This window comes from Amblyomma mixtum, chromosome 4, assembly GCF_055824585.1.
Source record: "Amblyomma mixtum isolate Tamu chromosome 4, ASM5582458v1, whole genome shotgun sequence".
NCBI lineage: Eukaryota > Metazoa > Arthropoda > Arachnida > Ixodida > Ixodidae > Amblyomma > Amblyomma mixtum.
The window spans coordinates 112,515,095-112,529,979 of record NC_143015.1 but is presented as its reverse complement, the minus strand read 5'-3'; the positions used below and the strand labels follow the sequence as shown (position 1 = coordinate 112,529,979).

The 14,885-nt window shown below is 49.2% G+C and overlaps 1 protein-coding gene across 1 annotated transcript in view; it reads left to right on the top strand.

The window, feature by feature from the left end:
- LOC149347906 (uncharacterized) overlaps positions 1 to 10,533 on the top strand; it is a 109,813-nt gene extending 99,280 nt beyond the window's left edge. Inside the window, exons 10-13 of the mRNA XM_089587686.1 lie at positions 4,221 to 4,375; positions 6,527 to 6,588; positions 8,990 to 9,085; positions 10,088 to 10,533. Coding sequence (XP_089443812.1) covers positions 4,221 to 4,375; positions 6,527 to 6,588; positions 8,990 to 9,085; positions 10,088 to 10,369 — 595 coding nt within the window. The 3' untranslated portion in view covers positions 10,370 to 10,533. The remainder of the gene's footprint in view (positions 1 to 4,220; positions 4,376 to 6,526; positions 6,589 to 8,989; positions 9,086 to 10,087) is intronic.
- Positions 10,534 to 14,885: the final 4,352 nt, after the last annotated feature.

Genomic DNA, 14,885 nt, shown 5'->3' with positions numbered 1-14,885 from the left:
GTTATCTGCGTGAATTACTAAGAGCTGCTTCTGGACAAATCGAAACTTTACGGGGTCCCCGAGGCAGCGAAGAGCAGCCGAAGTTCTTCATGGTGTTGGAGGAGTTTTATGAGTATACGCTGACGATGTTTATATATAGGGTGTTTCAACTAGGATTTTACACAATTATTAAAAAATAGGATTTTTGATTTAGAAGAGCGATTTTCTCGGCATAGCATTGTCACCAGTGCAGTACATTAGAACACAGCTGACACGTGCTAACTAGTAGGCTGGTTAGCTAATACTGAATAGTTTACTTTTTGACTGTTACTGTTAGGCTCCTTAATTACTGAGAGGCGTGTATGTAGCCCACTGTAATTAATGTCCATATCAGGTTTTAGAATTACGAAAACGCGGTGAACCTCGGCGCTGTGGCTCAACAAACTGTAGCTACATCGACACAAAGAGCATGTGCTTTCAGGAAGCTTGAAGGCAGAGCAACCTCTCCAGTGCACGTAACTCGTCGAAATGGCCACAGATTGTTGGGCCACAGCGCCGAGGGTAACCGCGTTCTCGAAATTCTAGGAACTGATTTGGATATTACCTACGGTGGGCGCTACACACCTCACAGTAATTAAGGAGCCTAACAGCAATAGTTAAAATATTCAATTTTACTTAACCAGCCTGCTAGATAGCCCGTCTCAGCTTAATTCTGACGTACTACACCGCTCAAAATGCTATGCCGGAAAAAGCGCTGTTATGATTCAAAAAACCTACTTTAAAGAATTTGGCCAAATCTAAGGTGACACACACTGTAAGTAAAGCAGCGAAATTGCGGAGGCTGACTTTTAGATTCACCTTGTGCAGTCTGGCTGGTCTGCAAGCCCACAGGATCGTGTGGAATACAAGCGTCGCGTGGGGATGACCCAGAAGAGTGAGGCACTCCCACCGCCTTCGTTACACTACAGGGTGAGTGATCGTCGACTGAGGAGGAAACTGCCGCGACCTCTGGTGGCAGGCTTCTGGTGGTTGCGGCGTTCGGCGTTCTCTGGAGCGCTTGAGTCCATGTTCAATCTTTTCAACGGTGACTACCCTTGTTAGGAGTGTGCACTGAAGTATGGGTGTCGTAATGATTTGTATTCCATCATGCGACATACTGAGAATCGCGTGCAACGTTGGTAAACACTCTCATGGCCCGAGTGGGCGAGTAAGGCAGATTGCAAAAGGAGGTCTGACGTTTCCAAAAAGAGGACTCTGTGTTCGTCATTCATGCTATACGTGCGTATTTCCCTTTCGGGTGGGTTCTCTTGTATTTGTGAAATTGCTCGTTAACACACCCATAGGTTTGCTCTATGCTTATTAGTGTAGTTAATTGTTTCGTTCCGCGACGCTTTGTTTCCGATCTGCTCGGGCGATTATCGCGTTTTCGCACGGCTTCGCAGTTTTTGTTCTATAGTCTCTTGAGGAGCGCATAAAGTCTCGCACGTGTAAAATTTGCGCATTCTATCGGGAAAACAATTACGGAGGGCACCTAAGGATACTTAAGCGCTTTTAATGCAAGGGCAATTTTGTGCGATTTACATTTAGCTTGAAATTTTTTTTGCCTAATAATGACGCACCTACCATTTGCATACATTCGTAAGGCAACGCATATTCTAGGTCCACCTTTCTTCGCCAACAAGGAATTCTTTCTTTGCGTGGCCTATGAGTTGAGCGCTAGCTTCCCAGTCTGAAAGTTTTGGGCTCATTTCCCCGCACCTTCGTAAGAAATTTTGTGGCCTATGAGTTGAGCGCTAGCTTCCCAGTCTGAAAGTTTTGGGCTCATTTCCCCGCACCTTCGTAAGAAATTTTCTTTGATGCCATGGTGACGTCATTCGGGATTTTCGGGACCACTGCTGCTGGCCTACGTCGACGCCATGTTTCGTTGCGGCCTTCCTGGCCTCGACAGGCGTCGGCGGCCAGCTCAGGGCTCGCTGTTCTCAGTGGCAGACAAGTTCACCGCATGCAAAAGTTCAGAGGCAGCACTTCAGTCACCTTACGAGCAGCAAGGCGAAAGCCTTTGTGCCATCCTGCTAAGCTCTCTGGAACGCTTCCGATTCTTCATTGTGTGCATTTTCTAGTGTTTTGTTCGCTATAACCGATTTTGAGTTACGACATACTACACATTCGTTATATCCGGCGTGTTCGTTATAACAGGTTTCGAGTTACGACGTAACACTTCGTTATATCCGACGTGTTCGTTGTAACGGATTGAGCTACGACATATTATTCTTTCATAGTAAATCTATACAGCGCAAGAAGACAAATCATTTGACACAACTTTGAATGTCCTACGTCAGTTAGTTTGGCGGTAATGGACGTTTGAAATTTCAAAAATTCATGGTTTGGGGAACCAAAGGTTAGAGCGGCTTTTCGCGCACTTAAAGCGCAAGCGGCGTCTCAACTGTAAAAACCTCGGTTCTAGTAATCGTTCTAACACACGCCGACGTCTTTGAGAGAGACCTCCGTAGTCCAGCCGTCTGGCTGGATGTCAATCCTGGCAGCGCTTATATCCATTCTGATTTCACCAGCGATCAAGGACATTATAGGAGGTCTGTTAGAAAAGTATCCGACTTTATTTTTTTCTGCGAACACCTGAGGGATATGAAACAAGCGCGCTTGCACCAGCCGACCTTGAACCTTCGTGCGCATGTACGAATATTTTCCGGCCTGCCAATAGCGTCAGTCGCCGGGACGCAGCGTTTGAGTGAGGCAGTGCGCAGTGCTCTCGTCGGTTTTTTATTGCAAGGAAAATGGCGGAGCGATAGAAGCAGCGCTACTGCATCAAATTTTGCCAGAAACGGGATGACGACCAAGTGGAAACTGTTCGGAATATTCAGTGTGGCTTTCGGTGAAGATGCTAGGAGCAGCACACAGATTAAGCAGTGGTACAATTGGGTTAAAGATAGCCGCACATCGGCGGAGAGCGAGCCGCGCTCCGGTCGGCCATCAACATGCCGAAATGACCAGGTCATTGCCGAAGTGAACGCTGTGGTGATGCGGGACCGTCATGTGCCTATCCGAGAAATTGTGGAAAAGGTGGAGATCAGCAATTTTTCTGCACATTCCATTATCCCCGAAGATTTGGCCATGGAGAGAGTTCAGGTGAAATTCGTTTCGAAGCTGGTCACGGCGGAGCAAAAGCAGCTTCGTGTTGAAGTCTTGCAGCACATGCTAGATTCCACAAACAGTGACCCCGACTTCATAAACACCATAATCACTGGTGACGAGTCTTGGATGTACGGATACGACCCGGAAACCAAGTCCCAGTAGTCACAGTGGAGGCAGTTCATGTCACCGAGAGCAAAGAAGGCCCACCAAGTGCGCAGCAATGTCGAAGTGATTCTGACAGCTTTCTTTGATTCCGTCTGTGGGGCACACCACGAGTACGCACCCTACAGGGTCAAACAATGACCAAAGAGTTCTATAGGGACGTCCTGCGTCGCCTACGTGGTGCTGTGCGGCGCAAGAAACCGGAGTTGAGGTGAACAGGAAATTGGCGCATCCATCACGACAATGCTCCTGCACATTCCTCGCACTTGATTAAGACTTTTTTAGCGAAAAACCGGACTCCTGTAGCTCAACAGACTCCGTGCTCTCCTGATATGGCCCCCTGCGACTTTTGGCTGTTTCCCAAAGTCAAGAGGGTATTGAAAGGAGGGCGATTTCAGACAAGAGAGGACATAATGGCTGCAACGACAGCTGAGCTAAACTCCATTTTGAAAGAGCCCTTTTCAGAATACTTACAACAAAGGCAGCACCACTGGGAGAAGTTTGTGGAGTCCCAAGGAGACTACTTTGAAGGTGATTAGATTTCCAATGCTCCAGTTTTGCCAGTTTTTTTCTTCGGCCAAAGGTCTGATACTTTTCTAACAGACCTCGTAAGTACTAAGCATGTTTTCGTGACCTTTCTGTCTTGGCCACTGTTATTGTTGTTGTTAGTGGTTATTTATTGGTAATAAAAATAAAAATGGAAGGAACAGATGTTGCTAGCCGCGGAATCGGACATCGAAACCTCAAACACCTGAGCTGCGGCTACAGGGAAAAAAAAACGGAGACAGAGAGAGGACAGGGAGAAGGAAATAAAGGCGGGGGGGGGGGGGGGGCGGAGCGATAGAAGGAAGGATAGGCGTACCAGACTGCGTTTTCATCGGTACCGCTTCTTCTAACCAAGCTAGCTCTCTTTCGACGCGATGATGCAGGTCTGCCGGCGGCGCCCCACCGCTACACTCCGCAGATGGAACACGCCTTAGGCGGAGCGGGGCGTCTGGAGTCGTCCGAGTCGGTCGTCTGGAATGGGAGCGTCGCGTGCTGAACAGCAGGCATCCTTCCACTTCAGGCCTGCAAGCGGCATTTGGTGAGTGGGAGCTGCCGTTTTCCGGGGGATAATGCGCGACAGGAACTGTGCCATGGGCATTTTCGTAAAGGAATGTACTCATCAGCGAAGGGGCTCCAGAATATCCTCCTGAGGGAGTAAACAGTATTCCCATACTCACCTTGTATTAAAATCCGAGGAAGAAAGGGCTTTTATTCCAGCCGAGTTCTAAGTCGCGGTCAAGATGACAGCTTGCTTCGCTGAGGCCCGTCTGTCATCCGTCGAGTGCGAGCGACGCGAAGCTATCCTGGGGTTAGGGGGCACTTTAGCAAAACGAGAGGGAATTTAAAGCGTCGCAGGACCGCAGAATGTGTTCTGTATCTACCCTGATCTCCGGACAGTTTGAACAGAGAGCTGGATGATACGGCTGCTGACCCGAAACCCGCGGGTTCGACCGACACCGCAACGGTAGAATTTCGATGGAGGCGAAATTCTAGAGGTCCGTGTGCTGTGCGATGTCAGTGCACGTTGAAGAAACCCAGGGGGTGGGAGTTTCCGGAGCCCTTCACTACGATGTCCCTCATAGCCCGAGTCGGTTCGGGACGTTAAACCCCATTAACTAAACTAAACCATTAGAAGTTGCACAGCAATAATGGAATGAGGAAGGAGAGTGTCAGTACTCAGCGAAGGATGTGTGATTGTTCATTCGGTCGGTGTAAGTTCGGTCGGGGTAGTAAGATCGTGCGGTTTTCCGTGATGATCTGGTAGCGTTAAGCTATTTGCTGTTCTTCCGCTCATTTTCCTGGGTCCCGCGATGACCGGGTATCCGACGCGAGGTGATTGTAGTGTTGTGGTTGCGTTTATGGACTTCCATTAATATATCGTGTAAATGGGGGTCCAGTATAGTCTGCGCTGAATATTGCGAATGGCTTTGGTTATAGATATTGATGCTGTTGTTCTGTAGTTTAGCGAGTAGAGGAGCTCCATGGATCACATGCAGTATCCATGTGAGTTGGCAGAATTGGAAAACCGCCCTGCCATGTAGGTGATCGGTGTTACCGGCCATATACTGCACACGTGTTTCACACCATAGTGCCCGTCGTGTACATCCTTGTACAGTACATGAATGTCTCTCGGCAATGATTCTTTGGTTGTGCCTCCCTTCGACCTTCACGAAAGCGTAGTGTCTAGTAATCGTTATAACACACGCTGACGTCTTTGAGAGAGACCTCCGTAGTCCGGCCGTCTGGCTATGGATGTCTATTCTGCAGCGCTTATGCCGATTACACCAGCAATCAACGACTTTATAAGTACCACCAATGAAGGTGAATGAACCCTGTTCGTGTGAGAGCGTCGGATCCCTACTCTTTGTGACGCAAGAGCGCTATCTGGCCATATTATCGGAGGGAGTTTCTAGCACACCCCTATGTGGGAGTCATTGATTTGAACTATGAGGGGGTCGACCCACGCCGGCTTTATGGAGCCGACTGAGTGCACCTTCAAGTTTTTAGTTTGTGTTTGCGTTGGACTTAGGTACCGAGCGGGGCACAAGAGTCTGCTATCAACAAAAGTGCGGTGACGAGCTGCACGGCAAGTTCTTCTCGTTGGAAAATTGATTTTTGAAGAATGTAATCTGTCTCGCATATCTCGGTGGACTCCTGAACCTCGCCGTAACGGGAAGGAAGGAAGATGGGAGTGAACGAATACACTGCATTCACTAGATACGCCTTTGTTCATTCCAAACCATCGAGCTGGCATGGTGGAGTGGTTAATGTGCTCGTCTCACACTCCGGAGACCCTGGTTCCATTCCCCAACTCGACCAATTTCCTACTCGGTTTTATTTATTTTGTCTGACTAGAAAGGTTAATTACGCTAATTGGTTAATAAGCAATTAACTAAACTCAGTCTCACTTACTTGGAGCATCACTATACGATCCCTTTAATTGGTTGCATGGTTACTAGCTAAAGTTCAATTGGCCCCGTTTGAAATTCGCGCACTGTGACGTCACGACCATTTCGACCAATGGAAACAAGGTTAGCATAGCCACGGCCGCCACCCGAGGTCTCGCTTTGGCTGTCGGAGTGTTGCGTCGCAACAAAAAGTTGGACAAAACCTAACTAGATAACTGATTCTTATTACTAGAAGCACATGGCAGTGTTGTCCTGTTCATCCGATCCCCATCGTTGTTCAGGTGGGCCTCAAGGCAGATCAGCCAGCCCCACTTGGCTGCCCTGCCGGCAGGGGAGGACACAGGTGAGCACCGGCTCCCCCTCTTCTGTTTGCAAGTTTCTGGGTTCACAAGCGGCTTAGAGGACAACTCTGTCCAAGCTTTGTTCCTGGCAAAAATCCTTTCTCTGGCTCTAGTTGGCTATGTGATCCTGCAGCAGAATTGGATAAAGTTTGATTTAAACTTTTTTTGTCACTGGGTTAATTTTTTTTCCCCTCGACTCGGTTCATTCGATAATGTTTGTAGTGCCGGTTTTGCACTTGATGTTTCCTATTGCCTGTGCCCTTTGTATGCAAACCTGGATATGTTTACAGAATCCGCGTTTCCATACAACTTTGGATCGTTTGGGACTGATGTACTGATGTGACTGATGTGACTGATGTGAGGATGGTAAAATTTTGCCTTTTAAAGAATTGTTTACATTTTTTCTCTGCTACTGGCCGAAGTATTATGCCTGAGTTCTGTTCGTTGATGCAAAAATTTGTACAAGGGGCCAAGGCCTCGTCAGGCTCTTAGCCTTTAGCCTTGGCCTCCTCTAAGACACTGTCTGAGGAACAAATAAAGAAAAAAAAATCGTTCTGTGTTCAGTAGCTTATAAGAAAAGTACTTGGGATCCCGTGGGGCATTCAAAAACTTCGGCATGATAGCTTCTTCTCAATTTTTCATCATTTCCGGCTCTTGGGGCAGGTGAGCTATAGAGACCCGCAAATTTACAGGACGCAGCAGCGATTAGTTTTTGTACGCATCCCGTGAACTTGAATTCTCATGTACGTCACAGCCACTATTTGGCTGTTTTAACCGAATTTGCTTCAAATAAATTCGAGGAGGCTCAAAAAGTTCTCTGCGCGTAGCTGCGAACCAGAGTTCCTGCCTTCAGCTGAAGTGTATCTAAATACTTGATTCCGTCCGGGTTCGTTCGCCGCACCGCGACTGCCTTCCAAGGCTGGTGATGATGATGATGATAATAGCTTGTTTTGCTCGACTAAGACTCTGCACGTTAATTGAATGCGACTTCCTTCTTTGAAGCATGGTATCCGATTTTATTACGAATACTTTTAGGTCAGCTGCCCTCGGCTTCGAATTTTAAAAAAGAAAATCGGAATGGCAGCCATACAGTACAGGTAGTGTGTCCTTCACCGCAGGCAAGAAGACTGGGACTGGCAAAAGCCGGTGCCGCGCATTTCTCCACCGGATAGAAAAAAAAGATCCGCGGGTAGATGGAATTACATAACAAGGCCTGAGGTGCGGCCTGATCTCGGTGACCAGAACTTACAACGCACACCCTCACTGGAACAGGATTTGGTCACCCTGGTGTTGTACTTGGTGGAGCAACTGACCTAGGCGGCAGTCAGATCTGTGACGCAGCGCAGGGTGGCAGGAAACTATGGGTGCGGACAGGCCGCCATTGGAAACCTTAGGTGGCAACCTTTAACGTTAGAACCTTACCCAGTCAGACTTGTCTAGCAGTGCTATTCGAGGAAGTAGCGGCTATTAAATGGGACGTCATATGGCCTAATGAGGTTAGGAGGACATGTGAGGCGTATAAACGACGGGATGGGCACGTTTTGTGCTTTCGCGGATTAGCGGACAGCCGATAACTAGGTGTGGGAATCATCATCAGTCTGAATATAACTGGCAAAAGAGAAGAATTCAGTAGTACTAAAGCGAGGGTGGCAGTTATCGTAATGAGGCTTAATATGTACAAACTGTAGATGCATGTACAGGAATGCGCGCCTACATAGCCATGATGACCAGATCTTCCATAGCCCTATTAGACGTGGAATCGGCAATGACGAAAGTAAAAGCGAAGTGCATTGTACTTATGGACGGCTTCAGTGCCAAGGTAGGGAAGAAGCCTCCACCGTAGTGCAGCCGTTCTGCTTGCGGAATCAGCAGCAGACTGCCATCACTTCCCGCCCGCGACACTTTCCACTGTAAAGCAGCCGCCATTGCTGCTTCAGTGTGCGCTAACAAACGAGTCAGTCCGCGGATTGCCTTCACAGTATGAACGGAGTGTGTTCTGACTAGATGCTGAGCATTATTCTCAAGGTCGCATGTGCGCCGCGAAGCGAGAAGTGGTGGAACGTCACGTCCTTCCTAACGTTCCGCTAAAGCCAGCTTTGTTGCCTCGTGGGTTTTCTGTACGCGATGGGTTCGGTGTGTTCCAGATGTTACTAGTCAATGCAAACGTAACTGCACTGTCGGAGTCTGTGGTGTATTGCAGATGATGTATTTAAGTAAGCACGTCTGACCGTCCGACTGTCTGCACTTCCTTCTTGTTCAGAGAGATACAAGCTACAACGCTATAGACACAATTATATACATGTTGGTGATATGGGTCATGGTCATTTGAATCACATGGCAGTGATTTAAAGTGTATGCCCTTGTGTACCATGCAAAAGAAAAATTATTTTGCGCCTTTTCCAGAACTGGAGCGGCTTTCTTTTGGATGTGGTACCTCGCCGCCTTCTGCCTTCAGCTAGGACAGGTGCGTCCGGCGGCGTCTTCTGCTGGAACGCACGTGTGAGTTCTAATATATCTCTCTGCAGCGGAGTACGCGCTCAGTCTGTGTACTCCACTGGGAGTTAGGCACACCTATAGCTGCTCGGGATGCGAGCGCGTGCAGATAGAATGTTTGCTCGCTTTTTGTGTGTTATCGCGGAACTGGTATATGGTCTAGACACTAACAGCTTCAGTAGAGCTACGTTTGCCGTGACGAAAAAAACAAACGCGCTTACACTAATTTCGGCAATTTTTGTGGGGAAAGCAACATTGGCCACGAACTTGCGTTTTCGCAGTGGCGGTGCTCTGAGGAGGCACAGAGACCGACCTTGAGCCGTTGCCTAGCAACTGCCGCAGGTGGCGGGCGCCACGCGCTCGCCGCGCCATCTGGCATGACGTCACACCGCGTGCCTCGCGGCGGCGTGGCATAGCCGAGCTAAGCCACTGCCATTTTTTTTCTGCTTTAGCGGTGAGCATGTGTCAAGTGCAGAGCAGAGAGAGTAGTAGATCGTAAGCGCGCAATATGAAATTTACAGGTGGTTTAATTCTCAGTTACCGAGTGTTCACTCAGCGAAAGCAGAGCGCACAGCTCCAGCTTATATACCCCACACCATGTCGCAACTCCAAACTTAATCACGTGACACTACGCAATTACAGCCCTTTACCTACAACTTGAAAGGTGAGAGGTCAAGATCAAGTGGTGCAGCACCAAGGTGCCCCACACGTGATAAGGCTGATTTGCTACCATTAGTTATCTCAAGGTCGTTTCAAGGTCATTCGGAGGCTCACGACAAAATGTGTGTTAGCTATCTTAGTGTTGTAGCTTTAGCTACAAAAACGAATATATACCTTAAGACTCTATATAGGGTACTACAAAACTAAGGCTAAAGTGAAAGTCGACGCACGCTGACGTGGTGTATACCGTGACACGCATCTTTACCGCAGCGGCTTTCAAAAATCCCTCCGCCTGAACCGTTGTCCTTTTTGCATTGAAACTGCACACTGAGAATTTTTGTCTCGCAGGAAGTTTTGCAAGGGTGCATATCAGGTTCCATGATGCCTGCCCAGAATCCTCTGCGCAGAGATCGAGAGGCCAAAAGCAGACAGCACCAGGATTGTGCCGAAGGGTGGCGGTGGTCCCTAGTAGCGCCATCTATCATCTATATAGAGTGCCTCGATGCCCGTCCGTGCCTCCGCTTTGCCTGGTGTCATCTGCGGAGTCCCAGACGATCCCCGTGCATGCATCATGCTCGATCGAACCACGCAAGTGCTGTTGTCAACCTTACTACTACGAGACAAAAGTGATCTCACGCGGTGGCTCAGTGGCTATGGTGCTCGGCTGCTGTCCCGAAAGACGCGGGTTCGATCCCGGCCGCGGCGGTTGAATTTCTTTGGAGGAGAAATTCGAGGCCCGTGTACTGTGCGATGTCAGTGCACGTTGAAGAATCCCAGGTGGTCGAAATTTCCGGAGCCCTCCACTACGGCGTCCCTCATAGCCTTAGTAGCTTTGGTACGTTAAACCCCATAAACCAACCAAACCAACCATCAATATGCGAGCTCAGTGCGCAGTTTCACGGTAGACGAGCCAGTGGTGGAGATAGGGGGGATCTTGACGCGATATAGCGTTAGAGGTCCCGTTGTGGCGAAAGCCCGGGATCTGACCGAGTGACGATAATTCCCATTGTTCGAGAGGGTCGTGATGTTAGAGCCACATCACCACCGTAGAAAGAAAGGCAATGGCGATGAAAAGAAAAAGGGTCCAGCCGGGACTCTAACCGCGGTCCCTTCGGTCGTGACCCGGGCTCGCTACTGCACGACCACACAGAGGCTACGGTTGAGTGCTGTAAAAGGACTTGTGCGGGCGCCTTTGCACCGCAGAGGGGACTGAGAGCAGGCGACAACAATGACCAGATAACGTCGCCAATTTATGTCGACAATTGGCATATAGCCATATATGCACGAGCAGCCGAAAGCCGCTTGACTAGTCTTAGTGGCAGAACTATCAGCATGGTGTAGTAGCCCGCAGCGCCAAGAGATGGCGCGGGATATGCAGCCCGTGATTAGTCTTACGCAACTTAAAGGGGCTCCTAAACACCATCCCACGAGAGAGCACATACACTCGATTACTGACATTATGTTGAACACTTGAGGCAAGTGCACGTCTACACGCAGCAGAGAACCCACAATCACGTGCGAAAGTTGGCGAGCGCCTTCCGGCGACTTCTTAATGCTCGCGCACTCCTCCATCGCAACTGCTGCATATACCAGCTCAGAGACCGGTATTAGATTCTTTCCGGCGTCAGATTTCGCGCGTGACCATGGGCGCTGCCGGCCAGTAAGCCGCGTAGCTCCGCCGGGTCAGGAAGCTTCGCTCTGGCGGTGGGGCCAATGGAGTCGAACCGACCTTAAAGCGTGCACGAGAGGAGAGGGAAAGGCGCGAAGGCACTGAAATTCAAATGTTAACTACAGATAACTCAGCTTCTACGAAGCACATAAATGTTCGAGAAGAGACGTTATTTAATGTACAGCCAAATTTGAGCCCTGTATAGCGTGCCCAGAATTTTAACTTTTGAGCGAAAGCTCTACTCCCCGGGGTACAACTTCCGATTTCGATGTGGATGAGACAATGACCTTCAATGCCTCCCGAGGTCAAAGTAACTGCGTGGTGGTATGGCTCAAGCTAGGGTGGTATGACAACGTTACCCGACCTTTGATATTACATTTGAGGCAGCAGGTACCACATCAACAACGACCTTCAATGCCTCACAAAACTAAACTTAACTGCGTGGTTGTATGGCCCATGCTATGGTACTATGACCCCGTGATCATTGGGATATGATCACTGAGTACCTGTCCTTGAACCTGATAATTGATTTGAGACAGTGGGGACCACAACAACAATAACCTTCAATGCCTCACAGGGTCAAACCTAACTTGTATGGCCCAAGGTATGGTAGCAATACCACCGACCACGTGATCATATGACTATGATCATTGGTTGCCCGACCTTGACATTTGACCTCGACCCTGACATTTGATTCGAAAAAGTGGCCATATGGACAGTGACTTTCAGTGCCTTGCAAGGTCAAACGAAGCTTAACTGCGTTGTAGTATGGCCGAGTTATGGTAGCATGATCGTGTGGTCATAAGTCTGTGACCATTGGTACGAGACCTTTGAGGTTTACCTTGACCTCGACCCTCTCATTTGATTTAAAACAGTGGACAGAGCTTGACAGAGCTCTTGACAGAGCATGACAGAGCTTTCGCGTGTGTAAACTAGGTTCGAATCACGTTGAACGCGGGCCAAGTTTTTTAAAGCTGCGACAGTGAAATTTGTGGGGCTCCGGCGCAGACCAGCAGCTTCGCTAGCCTCGTCTGGTGCAGACTGCTAGACGATGGAGCACGTCTCTTTTGTTGCGGACATTCTTTGTTCCCAGCACTGTGGGTTTTCCGAGCGTTAGTTTCCTGCAGCAGCCCGGTCGACGCTTTCTAATTATACTCTTCATTTCGCAGCGCCGCCAGCGGCATGGATGAGCCGGCAGCCTGGAATAACTTCGTCGCGTCCGGTGGGCTGCCGGTAGGAAAGCCATTCCAGAGCTACTGCGCACTCGTAAGTGATCTTTGTTGACAAGGAGGGTGATGCTCAGTCTCCATGTGCGTGTCGAAGTAACCGCTGTGGACTTGGCGTTTACGTCAGTGACACCTTCCTCTCGGTGGCTATAGTGAAGAATTATCCTGTCACAACGGTTATCCCTGCAGAATTCCGGGACCACGACTAGCCACAAGGCTGTTGCTGCTTCAGCTTGACCAATGCTGCTACTACATCTGCTTACTACTTCTACTACTGCTACTATGGATCAGCGCGGAGGGGTACGGCTACATCAGTCAGGGTAAGTAACCCTCTGCGGCGTTGCCTGACGTCATCACGAAGAGGGGTCCAGATTCATTAATGCGAGCGACTGGCCAACGCTGTTAAGAGATTGGTTTATTGGAGTTTAGTAGGGAATTGCCCCTGAAATTTCGACCATCCGATGTTCTTTAAGGTGCACAGACATTGCACCGTAGACGGCTCTCTAGAATTCCGTCTCCATCGAAATTCGACTGCCACGGCCGGGATCGAACCCGCATCTTTCGGGTCAGCAGCCGAGCGCTGTAACTACTGAGTCACAGCGGCGGCGTAAAGGAACACACAAAAAATTCAGGGGGCAGTTTGTCTGAAGTGCCTAGAGGCGAAAGCGTTTTTCCGCACCAGTTTGACTGCCTCTGTGGCACTGGTAATGTCACTGCTGGGTGATGTCATACATAATTGACTATTTCCCAAGTAATGACAATTGACTAATTAATGACTGATTAATGATTAACGACTAAATACTAATTCTGCTAATTATTGACGCTTAAGCTTCGCCTTTAGGAAATGACAAATTACTAACTAATGGCTAAATACTGATTTATGACTTAATACTAATTAACTGCTAATTAATGACGCTTAAGCTTCGCCTTTAGGAGTGGAACGCGACAGTGTGTTGTAGCGCCGTTAGGGAGTCCACGGAACACCACCACCCTTTCGGCGCGATGCCTTGCCGGTTTGAAACCCATTTGAACTCAACGCTTTTTGATGAAAGGAAATGGCGCGAAATAATTCTCTGTCATCTCGGTACCTGGTAAGCACTTCACCTTTCAAGCTGACTGCTTTTGAATACACTCGGGATGGTGGAAACAATGCTAAGGCACACCTGGACGCTTTCGTCGTTCAACTACTGCTGAACGTGGTTAGAGGGCGAAAGCTATGGCGTATGGGGCAATTATACGCGGCTTGGCATCTGTTACGTTGAGTGCGTTCCGGACACTGGGTAGCCAGCGCGCCGACCCTGGCAGGTGGCAGTTTGTGGTTGATCACGAGAGCTTGCTCTCAAAATCAACGCTGCGGCCTATCGCTGCAGTACCGAGTGTCTGCCACAACGTTGTCAGCACTAACGCTTGGAGCCCGGGTCTCTACACCACCCCACGTACCTCAAAGAGTGATTCAGGCGTCCACTGACGCAGGGAGCCAGTTGTGCACTTCTTTCTTCCAAAAAAGAAATCATCGAAGTCTAGAACACTGTCAACGCCAACGCCGAACGCCGACGCCCTACGGATTCAGAGCCCCGTTTCTCCTATAACTCTCTCAATGAAAACGCATGCAGCGCACACCTGTCACTACTGCCAGGTAGGTTATAGCACGACTGAGGTGTGCACTGTCCCGGGGTGTGTGTGGGGGGGGGGGGGGGCAGCTATGCGTCTTTCCTTTGCTTTCGGAGCTCCTGCTCTATCGATTTTGTAGCTTAAAGCGCGAATGAGGTTTCCTCTGTCGCAGAGGGCTAGTCATGCACCTTTCCTTTCATTTCGAAGCTCCCGCCGACTCTCCCAGAGGGTTAGTCATGCACCTTTCCTTTGCTTTAGAAGCTCAAGGACATTTTTTGAAGCTGAAACTTGGGGGGCCACCGCGAAACTGACATTACCTAGCGTAGTGAAGCTGTCAATATTTTCTTCAAAAAATCGAAAATGGGTTTTGAGGAAAGCAGAGGCGTGGCAACTGTGGACACCTCCGCCAAGGGGAAGGGGAAGAAGGTGGGAAAGAGGAAAGAGAGGTGCCGAAGGGGAGGGCTACAGGGTAATTTCGACCACCTGGGGATCTTTTAAACTGTGTGTCGTTTAGTACAGTGCCTGCAGCGTCCCGCCCTTTCCCGCAGTATTGCGATTGTCCCTCTTCTTCATTGAGGGACCCTGTTGTGGCGCCACCCACGGCAGTCCTGCAACACCTTATCGAGTCCCACACTTAAAG